Source organism: Aquarana catesbeiana, linkage group LG04 (genome assembly GCF_042186555.1).
Source record: "Aquarana catesbeiana isolate 2022-GZ linkage group LG04, ASM4218655v1, whole genome shotgun sequence".
NCBI classification, from domain to species: domain Eukaryota; kingdom Metazoa; phylum Chordata; class Amphibia; order Anura; family Ranidae; genus Aquarana; species Aquarana catesbeiana.
In genome coordinates, this window is record NC_133327.1 from 536,488,109 (window position 1) to 536,502,450 (window position 14,342).

Below are 14,342 nucleotides of genomic sequence, written 5' to 3' on the forward strand. Positions count from 1 at the left end.
ACGCTTTACTTCCTGATTCCCTGACCGAGGATGGCGGCGGAGGGCAGCCGAGAGACGAGCAATCGATCCGCTTCGGCATCGCTGGACCCTGGGACAGGTAAGTGTCCATTTATTAAAAGTCAGCAGCTGCAGTATTTGTAGCTGCTGGCTTTTAATAATTTCTTTTAAGGTGGAGCTCCGCTCTAAAGGGACGTACAGGTAGGCCCATTTGCCTGCCTGTGCCATTCTGCTAACGTACATCTGTGTGCGGTGGTCGGCAAGCGGTTAATTAAGTAATCAGCAGATGATTCATTGTGAAGGACTTGTGACTGACTGTGTGATCATTTATAACCTTTTCATATCCCCCTACTCTCCTCTACATGTAATCTCCATCCTGTCTCTATATGACCTCTATAATAACCCTTCACCTTCCTTATTGAGCACATCTGCACATTAACCCCTCCATCTTCTCACTGTATGTGACCTATACATTAACCACTTCACATTGTCATCCCTCTGCGTATGACCTGTACATTAGTGTATCTAGTGCACTATTACCAAGCTTAATGTGTTACTCACTCAATCTCAATACCAGCATGTCTCTCCATAAAAAAAACAATCTGTGGCAAAAGATGAAATCAATTTGGAATGTCCACTTTCCAAAAAGGATCATCTCGTGGGTGTTCATACTGTTTTGTCATTTTTTTTTAAAGCTCAAATGTAGAGAGAAAAAAAAGGAACATTACTTACTATCAGTGTGAATTATCTCTTCTGTTCTGTCTCCTGGTTTAGTAGAAATCTTCCTCTTCTGACATCCCCACCAAGATCATGGGACCTGTGACCAGTACCTATCAAAAGTGTCTGACTATGCCAGCCCTTTCTGTCCACCTCCTCCAGCCAAAGAGGCTGTATTATAGCTTCTATTTACAAGCTTTAGTGACATTTGCACACTGAAATCACCTTTTTCTGAAAAGACTTTAGCATGCATGTGACCATGGCTGACATAGTGATCACATGGTTTCCAATCATTAGTGGTATTAGTCGACTCTTAGAGACAGCTAGCATATCGTAGCTGTTATAGGGCTGAAATATATTTAACACAAGGCATAGTGTGCAGCAATAGAGACTACAGAAGTGTGAATCAGGTTCAGTAGCAGCAAGTGCTAGAATACAAGCTGCTGCAGTAGTGTAGCGTATGGAAGTGTTCATCTTTTGGGATATCCCTAAAAGATGCCAAAATCTGCACGGTGCAGCATTCAGAAGGATGTCATTATTTTTTCAGAAACCGATTCTGTGACAGAAACATACCCAAACACATGGATCTGCTCCAAACTTGCTCCTTTCTATTTACGTGGATGACCCAGGTGCTGGTTACTACAGCCTGTCTCCACTCTTGTTCAGAAGTAAGTATAAGCCACACTTCAAAACTTAGCTCTGCTTTCTATTAAATTTGTCAAAAGATGAAAGCTGCATGCATCAATGTCTCCACCTGAAACCACCTTCCTTGACGCGTTTCATCACTGCTGGCTTGCTCACAAGGATTGGCGAAGCCCCTATCCTTGTGAGCAAGACAGTAGAGGTGAAACACATCAAGGAAGGTAGTTTCAGGTGGAGACATTTTCATCTTTTTGACACATGAAATAGAAAGAAGAACTAAGTTTTGGAGTATAGCTTATACTTACTTTTAACCAATACTGTGAGACATTTAGCAGAAATAGAGTTTGTGAAAATTAAAACATACTACTGAAAACAGAGCTGTGTAGCAAAGAGTCAATATAAAATGTACCCTGCAGTATCCTACATTTCTTTTTTCTTCTACCCCTTACAGTTAGGGTTACTTTCATAGAAAATGGAATCTCCCAGTCTCTCAATATCCCTGTATAGTGGTTGGCAAATAGTCATTTTACTGTCCTATTCTAGAACTGGTATTCTGGCAGTCTCTGTTAATTTCCCCTCCCTGCTTCAGCTAGATGGTTGCATATAGCCTGGTGAATGGAGTTTGCATCAGAGAACACGGGACACAACAGGCATCTGACACATAAGGGAGTATGATGGATGTGACTTTTGGTTGTGTAAATTTATTCTGTGACAGATTGGAAACTTGAGGATTGGGCAGCCGTACAGGTATTAAAGCTGCACTGTGGAATAATATTGTCTAAATACTGAGGAGACATGTATTCTTATTTGAATTTTGGTGTGATTGTGTATTTCCTCTACAGCTATGCAGTAATCAGGCATGAAACAAATCTTGCACTTTGCCTCTATGCAAGAGCTTGCTGTACTAATGACCAGTCACTACTGGTCTTGTGCAGCACAATGATGATGTCACTACTAATTTTACAAGGTTATAACTGGGTTTTCAAAGGCATCTGGGGTATGTAAAGTTAATTTTAGATCGTTGGTGGCAGATGGAAGAATGTACTTAAAGCTTTAATATTTTTTTTTTTGCAAGGGTATTTAGTCACTTTAAGCTGATTATGACAACTGAAGATAATTTAATTTAAAAGACACAACAATTTAAACAAATGTTTATTTATTTCAAAAAATGTTTTTTATGTATTTAGAACACGCTATACATCCAATGACTTAATCCAACAGTTCTTATTGTTCTTAATACAATGAAAGGCACATGTGGTGTTCCACTAGATCTTCATGATCCTAATGCCAGGTTCAGTTCCTTTCCTTAACAGTACAATATGAATCTATCTAATTATGGATATGGTGAATCTTAGAGAAACAAACATTTGAGACATTCAAAAAATAAATAAATATGTACATGGCATGTCACAATGGCCACATCCGCAGTTGCACTGTGGCCACTGTGAAACAGTACAGTAACAAAAAGACTAAAGAATAATTATACTGTTCAATGAGTAATGATACAAAATAAGCTTGGAAGCTTAAAAGTAACTAACTCTAATAGTGACACTATTAAGAAATTTTAGAATTGGTCTTGATAGATTAAAATTCTACTACATAGTAGTAAAAAATGAAACAGAAATACAAAAACACTAAAATGTAGCACATGTACATGTATGCTACCCTCTTCTCAATGTAACAACTTTATCATTCTTCTTTCCCCTTTTTAGGATTACATACAAAATCACAAGCATGTTTTGAATGGAAAAGGCTAGTAGACACAGGGGCAAATGTTACCCCTCTTCCTCTTATGTCCACGACATGCAATTTTACTAGTGTTGTATCACAGTTAACATTTTCAAACTGCAGTTTAAAACTGCATCGGAGGATTTTCTGTTCCAGCCTAATGGGAAAACCATCCCCGTACTTAGCAAGAGGCTTTATTCAAACTGAAGACAGAAGAGCTGGCCACAGGACATTGTCTGTGGCAATGAATGACAAAGATATGTTTTTCATTTTGCGTGTCTCCCTGCACTTACCCCATATTTCTAAATGCAGCTGACTTTAAAGCAAATCTGAGTCTAAAGACCTCATTTTCAGCTAGTGACAAGATACTTGGTAGATGTCACAAAATTATTAATCTTCGAAATTATCACACAGCAGTGAGACATTTCACATTTAAGATACATTGCTCAAATTTTTCCCTAAATTTACTGGATACAATATTGGGAAATTAAATATAATAAAAACATACATACACTATACTACATAGAATAAAAATGTATTAAATATTAAAGCTTAATCAGTGACACTCCCAGTGGCAAGTGACACAAATGAACTGACTTAATGGATGGTTTTATTCCTTAGATACAAACAAGAAAACAGCAAACACTTTTTTAAAATAACATTTCTGTGTATAGTCCTATATGTTATTTGTGGGGCTTGATGGGAGGCTTTTACTTTGGGCATCACTGACTGCCTGATTTCAGTCAATATGGTATACTTAATGCTGGATAGCTACTCCTGGCTTGGCTCCATTGGACCTAATTTTTGATAGACTATTGACTTAAAGTGGGAACTCAACCATTCAGTGTGGCCTCACCCTTGGAGTGAATGTAATTTAAAGTACTGGGGAAGAGATAAGACCAGAATGTCTTCCTAAACCATATCTAGGGATGCATACACTGTGAAATCTAATGACTAATGACCGCTCAGGTTCAGTTTGTTTTATAAACTTGCTTTGGCTATGTACAAGAACATTATTCTACTTTGTATTCTCTGAATGTATTGTTTATTGTAATACTTTGTAATGTGCACTGTTTATTGTACTGTTAAAACTTGTTAATAAACTTTATTCTGATTTTAAAAATATAGTATACTCAACTTTTGTTCACAATGGAAGGAAGGTTAACAGGCAACTTGCATAGTGAAAGGTGACTGATCTGAAGCAAGGTCTTAGTATAGTTCCTCTGTCCCAAAAACATTTTTAAAGTGGGAAAGGGTTGGGACTTCGATCATATTTTTATTGTTTGAAGGAAGATATGTTGGTGGGGCACTAAATCTGGATTTTAATAGGTATTTATATATTTTTTTATATTTTAAATAAGAGGCTGCTGTCCAATGGGTCTGAAGAGGAAGCCCCTGTGAGGACAGTAGTACGTTTGGCAAAATGAAGAGAGCACCAGACATACCTATGGTTGACTGTTCTGTTTTATTAATTATTCATAATGAGAGTAAAAATAATAGCCAATATGTTTTTGGGGCTTTACTGACCCCTTTTCAACAAGGCTGATGTAGGTGAAGGTTAGAAGTAAGCTGGACTGAGAACAGGTATCCTGGAGTAGATTCTCTAGAATAGTCTAGGGGTCTGCCCTGGTCTATGGTTTAGCAGCTTGCTGTCTGTGTCTTCCTTGGGGAGACTTCCTCTCACACCCTTTGCTGCTGATAGGAGGTCAGAAGGATAGGATGTGATGATTGTAAATGTCTTCACTGAGCATAAGGACAGCAGCTAAATCATGTTTAATAGAGTGTAGACAGATTAGAACCTTTAATGAGGTTTTAATGATGTCTGTGCCTTACTATCCTGGTGATCTCCATTTCCCTAATTTTTGGTGGTAATGTTATAATGATAAATTGTAATACGAAATCACCCCTGGAGAGACAAAAACATCAATAAAAAGATGACAGGAGTTTAAACCACTCCCCTCTCTATTAAAAGAAAAACAGTTGGAGCTGGACTTAAAAGGACCACTTTTGCAAAAAATATTATAGTTTTTTTTAATTTACACACTTTATTGTATATGTTTCTCCACATTTTCTTGCTGACCAAGTTATCCATCAAAGTGACAGACGGTTACAACTTGTGTGGGTGCTTATATGGTCACCTTTTATTCCCATGGGTTACTTTTTTTCTGTGGCTGAAGTACCCCTGGCGGGTACTTTATTTTACAGCTACTGTCACTGTCAATCTTTTTGGACAGGCTGGTCACCATAAAAAAATCAAAAGGAAATTCTTCTACCAAATACCATCATTACAAGTATTAACCACATGCAGTTTATAGAATACAACGTTTTCTGCAACAATGGCCCTATAAAAGGACACTGTTATCTTAGCAATTCAATATATAGTGATCGTGTCTGTTTAAAGGCCACAAGTCACACACCTTATATGCACCTCTCCACCACTTGCATATTGCTCTTTCCTCTCTTGCAGCCACAAGAAAAGTAGTGACTGTTGGTTGGGTATTTTGCAGTGCTGGCCATAAAAAAAGGAAGGGACGGTGGGGAAGTGCTAGAGAAACAGGCATACAGTAGTTGAGGAAAGGCAGAGATTAACGCAGTCACTGTCACTTTGCTCTTAATGGGCAAGGTGGTAGTGTCTCTGTAAGCCACCAATAGACAAGAGATGAAAATAGCAGTGGCCAGCCAGATTGCGTGAAATTTCTTGTCTATTGTTTCTGTGCCTATCCATAACACTGCAGATCATCAAAGACAACAATTGATATCAGGTCAGTTAGCCTCTATCTCCCATCCACATGCAAAAAAAATATACAAAATTCATCAGGGCCAAGCTATCAAGTTTGTTTGCCCACTGGGTGATTGTGATGCTTGAGGATTGTGGGTGGACCTCAAACCTATAGGTAGCACTAGATCACAGTAGGTCAGGAGGAAATGTAATGCTTTTCTTGACAAATTTCCTGTAGAACAGTGGTTTCCATACTGTGGCACTGGGGCCAGATGCGGCCCTATGCTTGCCTGTATCCAGCCCTTGGGGCACTATTCCTCCCACTGATATGAGACACTATTCTGCCAGTTGACACAAACAATAGGGCACCATTTCTCCCATGATACCAATAATGGAGCACTGCTCCTCCCCTAATACCAAATGTGGCGATGTTTACTCCCACTAATGCCAGAAGAATTTCCACTCCTGCTGGCCACAGTCTGCCCCCACCCAAAGTCTGAAGGACAATAACCTGGCCCTTTGTTAAAAAAGTTTGGAGACCCCTGCTTCAGAAGATAAACCTGACATCATGAAGTTGCTTAGCAGTACCCTGCTAAAATGATCTGATAGAAATAGCTACAAATAAAAACTGCAGAGTGATAGAATTGTTTGCAGTAATCGTTTTAAAATGATTTTTTCAACAGGTAGAACAGTTTCCCCTTTGCTAGGGGCATCACAGAAAATTAAATACATGAGAATTAGACTGAATATAGAAAACAGAATACTGCACATATTATATTACAAAAAGGTGTTCAAATTGGGTGCATCTTAATTAAAACTATAAAATGTAATATATTAAAAGTAATAATAAAAAAGCATGAATCAGAATGAGCAAACTGTAAATATTCTTTTTTGCAATACGTGCCTACCAAAGTGCAATAAAAATTCAATTGTATAGCTGTTAATTTACATAGCTTTTCACAGTTATATTAAACAACAAACACATAAATAAATAAGAGAAAAATACATTAAACAAACTTGGGGACAAGTCTTTACCCATGAAGAATGTATTATCTGTGTAATAAGGAAGTTCAACCTTGTACCTGTAAGGTATTTCCTTCAAATAATACAGCTCACATAAAAAATTCTTACAAATTAGTGTTGAAAAGTGATGTTTGCAGCATACTTCTTCATTCTATTTTGACTGTTGATATTTTTGCAAGGAGACCATTTAATTCTAAAAGTATAATTACTTTTATATCTCATATGTACTCTATATGGTATTTGTCCAGTGCACACTGCTGTCATGGTGTGCTGAAATTCGAAGTCAGTAAAACTGATTAATTGCAAAGACTTTAAATTCTTTGCATTTCCTGAAAAAGATTCACTTGCACATAGAAGGTGGGTAAAACTCCGTAATATCTATACATAATTAATTGTCCCCTGAAAACCTGCATACTGCAATTTGGCATGAAATTATTGAAAATGAAAACATAAAAAAATGACAAAAGAAATACCAGAATGTTGGTTAAAACATGTGATCTCAATAAGCAGTTATTTTTTCCAAACCAGTAAATGAAATAACTAAAATAAATGGTGTTTGCCATAATAAGATACATGTAAAAGTCACTTTTTCATTAGATGCCTTCTCTCCAGACTTAGCTTAGACGAGGATAATGACAGTTTGTCATCCTAAGTTATTCTATTCTTTATGCTACAAAGAGAACACCCAAATCAGGAAAGTGCACAGCTTGGTAGGTTGCTGAAAACAGGGACTCTGATTTATAACTGCTAGAAGAACGTCTGAGAAAAAACCCACAGATGTCATTTTTTACATTCCCTCTTGCATATATAATTGCCGTGAAGCATGATCCCGACGTAAGTTTGATCCCGTCTCTCTGGATCCTAGAATGATCCTAGAATGTGGTGCTGTGGCTGAAGGAATCTGACATAATAATATTCTTATAGAAGTTATCTGAGTGGGGATGGCAATAGCCCTTGACCTTGTCGAGAACATGATGAACTGGAAGAATTGATGTCTGTTCACCATCCACGGGTGCAAACTTGATTGAGGGTCTGTCCCCAAATATGTAACCTGAAAATAGAAAAGTGTAAATAAGTAATTACTTTAATCACAATGCAATCCTATCAGCACTATTATCTAATTAAAATAGTACAGTCTTTATGATAAATTCTGTAAGGTAAAATTTATAATAAAAGTGACATTTCATGCTGAAAATTTGCTTTCATTAATAAAATATTGCAAAAGTGTATTGCAATGAGCAATACCTTATTTTAAAAAAATTGCAAAAGTGTATTGCAATAAGCAATACCTTATTTAAAAAAAAATGAACTGCTTAAAAGGAACACTATAATGATTTTAAGTATACTTTTGGTAAAGCTGGCCATAGATGGATCGAACCATGCTGAACCGGTCGAATCGAACCATCCATGGGCAGGCTGATTGTATCCAAGTCAAACGATTGACTTGGGTACAACCACCATGTTGGATTCTTAGCATGTGATTATTTTGCCAGTGGCTATAGCTGCTAGTATTGATGATTTTGTTCTCCTGGCAAAAACAGACCATTTAACATAGTGTTTAAAAACACTGTTCAGATGCAGGGTAGATACAAAGTAACATTGTTACTTTTGTATTTACTGTTTCATTTATCTGAAAATTAAAGAGATGAGCTTGGATTCACATAAAATGTCAATTAAAGCAGGCAGACAAGTAAAAAACAAACTTTTTAAAAAAATGTTTTTTATTAAACCTTAGTTTACCCTAATTTGCCCTAATTAACTATTCTCCAATGTCCCTCTGTTATTTCCTGCTGATTTTTGTGTTTGTTTAGTGTATTTATTGCTAAAATTTCTAACCATTATTATTTTAACTTTTTTGTTTATATTTTAAATTGTTTTTAAGTACAAATTTTAAAAAAGCCATAATTTAATTTGGAAATAACTATGCAATGCACTATCATTTTAGTATGATTTTAAACAGGCCAAGTTATAGAATAAAAATGTATATTTTTGTCAACAATGACACTTTTTTTTAACTAACGCAAATTAAAGTAGAATTTTTTTATTTTTTTTTAGCTCTGCTACTTTTATTTTTTTTGTGTAAGGATTGTATAACAGTGTATTGTCCATATATATACATATAATAGTTGGCAGGGATCTGTCATTTGAGAAGTGACTTGTGGTGGGTGAAGACCATCGGATGGTTCAGATAATCATGGTGAGTGGGTCAGCATTGTAATTTTTTGTTTTAACTGACAGATTGCTTAGTTCACTTTTATTGCATATTGGGCACAAAATGACAGCTTTACGTCAAGCTTTAATCCACACTGCAACTAGATGCTGCAATATACGCATTGAACATAAATGTATGCTTTAAAAGATCATTTCGATGACTTGTGTTAGGCGAGCAAAGGTCCAATCACTCATGTGAAACCCAAAAGAGTAGTATGCCAATTAACAGCAATTTCTCTCTGCTCTTGTGCATTTACTTTTGGTAAATCAGCCTCCTTGTAGAAACACTCTAAAGCTGTTCTGTTCATACACAAACAACATGAAGAACAATGAAGTATAAAATCATAATATGAAGAGAGAGCAGACAGTATGATAATAATCAGAATAAAAATACTCCAAAGTGCATGATCTTATAATAAGAAAATAGTAGAGTATGTGTCAAATTGTAGATCATTGCATCAGGTTAACTTGAGATGCCAGGTTATCATGCTGCTGTATAAAGAGAAAAGCAAAGAGTGGCAAAGAAAGGTTTCCTAATTAGTAATGTAAAATCCTCCATTCTCCAGTTATTGTCAAAAATTTCCTATGGAAAACCCTTTTTATATATTGATATGATATAAATGCACATTATACTATAGAATGACACTGATACTTAGTTGTTCACTATAATTTCACATAGATTGTTCTATTTATATTTCCTCAAAGATTAATTATAAATCCAATTAAGGTACTATAGGTTTACTTATTTATTGTACTAATGATACATCTAAACCAAGCAACACTATACAGATGGACCTTTAACGTGACCAAGGATCACAAATTGATAGTTAAAAAAAAAAAACAATTTTATTAAATAAAAAATAAAAAGCATGGGAAAACGTACATATCCAATACAGTTTATTTAAAGCAAGTCTGCATTAGTATGTATCCTTTTCTTCTGTGTAAGGAGCCCTGTACTGTATCTACCCATATGATAAAATATAACCTGTTTAGGCTACTGCATTGAATTAGCAGAGGGTTCCAAGTTGTCTCAGTCTCTACGCGTTTCGAGGGAATCGACATAGTTACACAAAACAAACAGTAAGTATACATCATAGACAGTAGAGTTTTGTATACAATATACAAGTATGTGCAGTATGATATATTTACTGTCTATGATGTATACTTACTGTTTGTTTTGTGTAATTATGTAGATTCTTTCAAATCTACATTCTTCTATTTAACCTCCTGAGGAAGCAGGTCCATTTATCATATGAAATGCATACAGACAGACAACTAAGAATGCTCTGCTAATTCGTTGTTAGGTGAAATAATAATGCAGACTTAATTTTATTAAACAGTATTGTATATGTATGTTTTTTCCATGCTTTTTAATTTATGTAATTTAATAAAATTGGATATTTTGTTAACTATCAATGTGTAACCCTTGGGCCCCTTAAAAGTCCATCTGTATAGTGTTACTCAATTCTCATGTAATAGGGATCAGGTGCCTTATTATACCCAAAACAACTAGCTGTCAAGAATTAATGATAAATCTAACTAAGCCTGATCACCCTATTTCATCTATGGGAAATACACACACATAAATAATGCCAGCACATGAAAATCTAAGATTTGTTGGTTAATGCATGTGTAAGATTGCCTATACATTGCTATGAGGAATAACATGAAAAGGAGCCATCAAAGTTTGATCCTTGTGTGAACAAAATTGCTAAAAACTATTAATGTACTGGCACAGATTATTACTCTTTGCAACATTTTATTAAACAAAGATCATAACCTTCACATCCTCTTATGCATATTGAATATACTCATTAATTCAAAAGGCCCCAAGCGTCAGTGCAACATTTTCATTACCTAATACATCATGCATGTAGCAGAGGTTATAGGCATACATAATTCAAAAAGCTCTCAAAAGAAGACCAGCAATTTGCCACCTTGCATAATTCTCAATTGACACAAGCAGTAAAGAAAGGGGAAATATGGAGTTCCAGAAATGAAGAAACAAGCACCATTGTCATAAGATGAAGTAGCAGAATGATGAGTGATTTTGATTAGAAAATGGTTTCTTCCATTGTATGACTTCATGCAGAAGTACCCAGCCCATTTGATGAAAGGTCATGCATCCAACCAACCTTACGGGAACATTTACCTGGATGGTTCCACCTCGGCTTTAAGGGATGCTCTTAGAAGCCATTATCTATGCCATAAACATGGAATGTTTGGTCAGTTGTGTAAGTGACATAAACGTTAGTGTAAACCACAAGGTGTAAAATAAGTAAATAGGATAACGATTTATATTATTGGTCATTTACTTTCCTTATAATTATTGTACAATATATATCACTGAAATTTACTGATTAAACTTAAAGCAGACCTTCCATGAAAAAGGATGGTCTGCTCTTCTCACATTGCCCCACCAATCCCTGAAAAAACTTGTAGATAAACCCGTGTGGGAAAAAAAAAAATTGTTTTCAAGCATTCTATCTTCCATAGAAGGTACTGATGTTGTACTGTGACATAACCCATGCCTCCCAGAGCCTGGGGGCCTGGTATATTATTGTTTTTACTCAAAGCTTCCTTTTTCATAGTTTTTTTTTTTAACTATATGTGTATGGGACTGTGAGTAAAGCAAACTATCAATTATTCAGAAAGCTGCTAATTTATTAGGAAGGCTGCCTCTTTGAACAGGTACTTTAGATTAACATTATCATGCAGTTGACAAAACCTGTCTCATTTTTATTTAAAGTGAAACAGTGGCTAAACTAGGATGGAAATCATTTGCACATAAAGACAAGCACTGTATTATATTAGGGCACCAAGGTAACAGAAATTCTGCCTTTTTCAAAGTAGGTACTTACATACACTCAAGCACCCTACTTTTAACATGACATTATTCAGGCCTGGTAAGAGGTAGCTCAGACACCAATCAATGCACTGTGGATGTGGGGTGGGTCATGCCTAAGCTGGAACAAACAGGAAGTCATAGAATCATGTGGCTCCCAATTTGTACTGGCTCATCAAGTTTTTATACATTTCACTTGTTAAAGGGGGATGTCCCAGAAAAGATAGCTCACCTCTAAATCATTTTTCCCTTCTGTTTATTAACATATTAGATTTGCTAAAGCTACTGCCCTTATTGTGCAGCAGATTGAAAGCCCCACAATATTGTTCACTGAAGGCCAAGGTATACTATATGTGAAGAGACCCAAAACATTTGGAAGATTTTTTTCATAAAAATAACCTCACATAGCTGTATCTTCAGGAAACAAACATTACTTCTATAATGTTACAGAGGTGTTAAGATGCAACATTAGTTAAGGATTTTTATACAGTTGGTATGCAAGGTATCTTTAACAACTGCTAAGTAAACAATTTGATAAATGACATGGAGTTTGGTTTCTGGTTAGATTATAACATAATAGGAAATTCTCACATAAGATTAACATGTTAGTCATCTCTAAAAATCAAGGGAGAAGAGAGACACATAAGGAAGCAGTGTGGAAGCTGCCAACTCTAGTATATTGGTTGGGAAGAACAATAATTATGACAGGTTTTCTAACCTGTCTGATTGCTAGGCCGTCCAACAGCTTGTCATATCTAAAACTACCTACACACAAAAAAATGAAATAAAACAGCATATTTAGGTGACTGCCATCTCTTGTAGTTCTTGTGATTGGTAGACCTTAGTCTGATCAAATGTGCATGATGCCCAGTATCATTTTCATGTTCAGTAGTTTTTATTTAACTGACAAATAGTGCTAGAATTGTTGTATATTTATTTTTATTATAAACGAAATACATTTTACATTTTCTTTAATTATTCTTCTGTATTGTAAATAAAGATGTACATGCATTAAGAAAAAAAGGTAACTCACCGGTGCTACTGTTTCTTTTAAAGAAATGATTGGAATTTGACTTTGACTTGGATGTCCAGTATGTAGAATTTGAGCCTATTGAACTTGTGGAAAGGGATTTCCCTAGGTTATCTGAGCTGACCTTCTTTGTGTTATTAGTGGCTGTTTTACTCCAATCTGAAAAGCAACAATGTAAAGGAATTATTATTTAGGAAAAGGATATTAAAAAAAAAAGTGCAAAACATTTACAGTACTCTATATTGTTTATCATAAAGTACATGTAAAAAAATGTAAAATACCATTTTATTATCAATTTCTAACTTTACTGCACTCCCCTGTAAAAGTGCAGGTAACACAGTATTGAATATTTACAAAATTACCATTTCAGTGTATCGTCAGCCATGACATTATAAAACTGGCATATTTCCCCTCCTTATACCAAAGCGTTTTTGTAGTTTGTAGAAAGAAATGATCAGAACTCCCCCCCCCCAACCCCTTTGTCTTTCCTCTGCTTCTGTAACTAGCCTTTCCTGAAAGTATGTTCAGAGCTTTTTAGCTTTTTCAGATGATCTGATCAGATGAGAGTTACAATTATAATCTGATTAAAGTTAGTTAAGACAGGCAATGTTTCAAGTTATACTGCAGTATGTGTTTATCTTGTTTATCTTTAATTTAGAAGCTGCACATCTAAGCTGATATGAGATGTTTTATTGCTATACCGGGACTTATATATCTATTGTAAATGCAGAACTTCTCAAAAAAATTAAAATTAAAAAATTGAGCAAGTGAATTGAAAAAGCTTTTAGCAATGTCTAAATTCACGTTAAGGCTTGCTAAAAATTCTTGCAATGTATATGGATTATTATATATTTTTTAACAAAACTGGAGGCAGTGTGGTGTCCTGTCTGGATAGTTACTTAGAATTATACAGTATATTATCCTATTTCACAAATTAATCATTGTTTTATTTGTAAAATGCTCTGACCTATTAAATCTATTGAATGTTCAAGATTATTAGCTACTGATAAATAATAAATACAATTAAAAAACAAAGTGAAACTGTGCACTTGTTCAGGAAATTTGCAAAATGTTTTATTTCGTCCATGAAAATTTAAAATATCATAGCAAATGTTTAACCTTTTAACAACCGCATAACACATATGTGCATAGGCAAAAGGGTGGGCTTTAATACCCACACATCACACATATGCTTCGCTGGGTGGCTGATGTTTATGTGCTGAGAGCAAAAAGACTAAGCTGTCATAGACAGGGCCACTGATAGGGCAGTACAACTGGAACTGTTGTACCGGGCCCACCCCCATCTGCTTCGCAGCGGGGCCCAGGCAACATTACAGTTTGTTACTGAATTTAAAAAAAAATAAACGTTCTAAACGACTCTACCGCTCCTAATTGCTTATGGAGGGGGTATATCATTTTCCTGGGCCCCA

At 35.5% G+C, this 14,342-nt stretch overlaps 1 protein-coding gene across 7 annotated transcripts in view; it reads right to left on the reverse strand.

Moving 5' to 3' along the window:
• Window positions 1–2,495: 2,495 nt before the first annotated feature.
• Window positions 2,496–14,342, reverse strand: part of ADGRG6 (adhesion G protein-coupled receptor G6) — a 295,747-nt gene continuing 283,900 nt past the window's right edge. For 6 of the 7 annotated variants that reach the window (XM_073627847.1, XM_073627848.1, XM_073627846.1 and 3 more), the window contains 2 exons: window positions 12,916–13,071; window positions 2,496–7,877 (listed from right to left, as the gene is read on the reverse strand). In XM_073627847.1, coding sequence (XP_073483948.1) covers window positions 7,699–7,877; window positions 12,916–13,071 — 335 coding nt within the window. In that variant the 3' untranslated portion in view covers window positions 2,496–7,698. Of the gene's footprint in view, window positions 7,878–11,189; window positions 11,238–12,915; window positions 13,072–14,342 lie in introns of all 7 variants that reach the window. The other variant, XM_073627849.1, reaches the window with a different exon arrangement.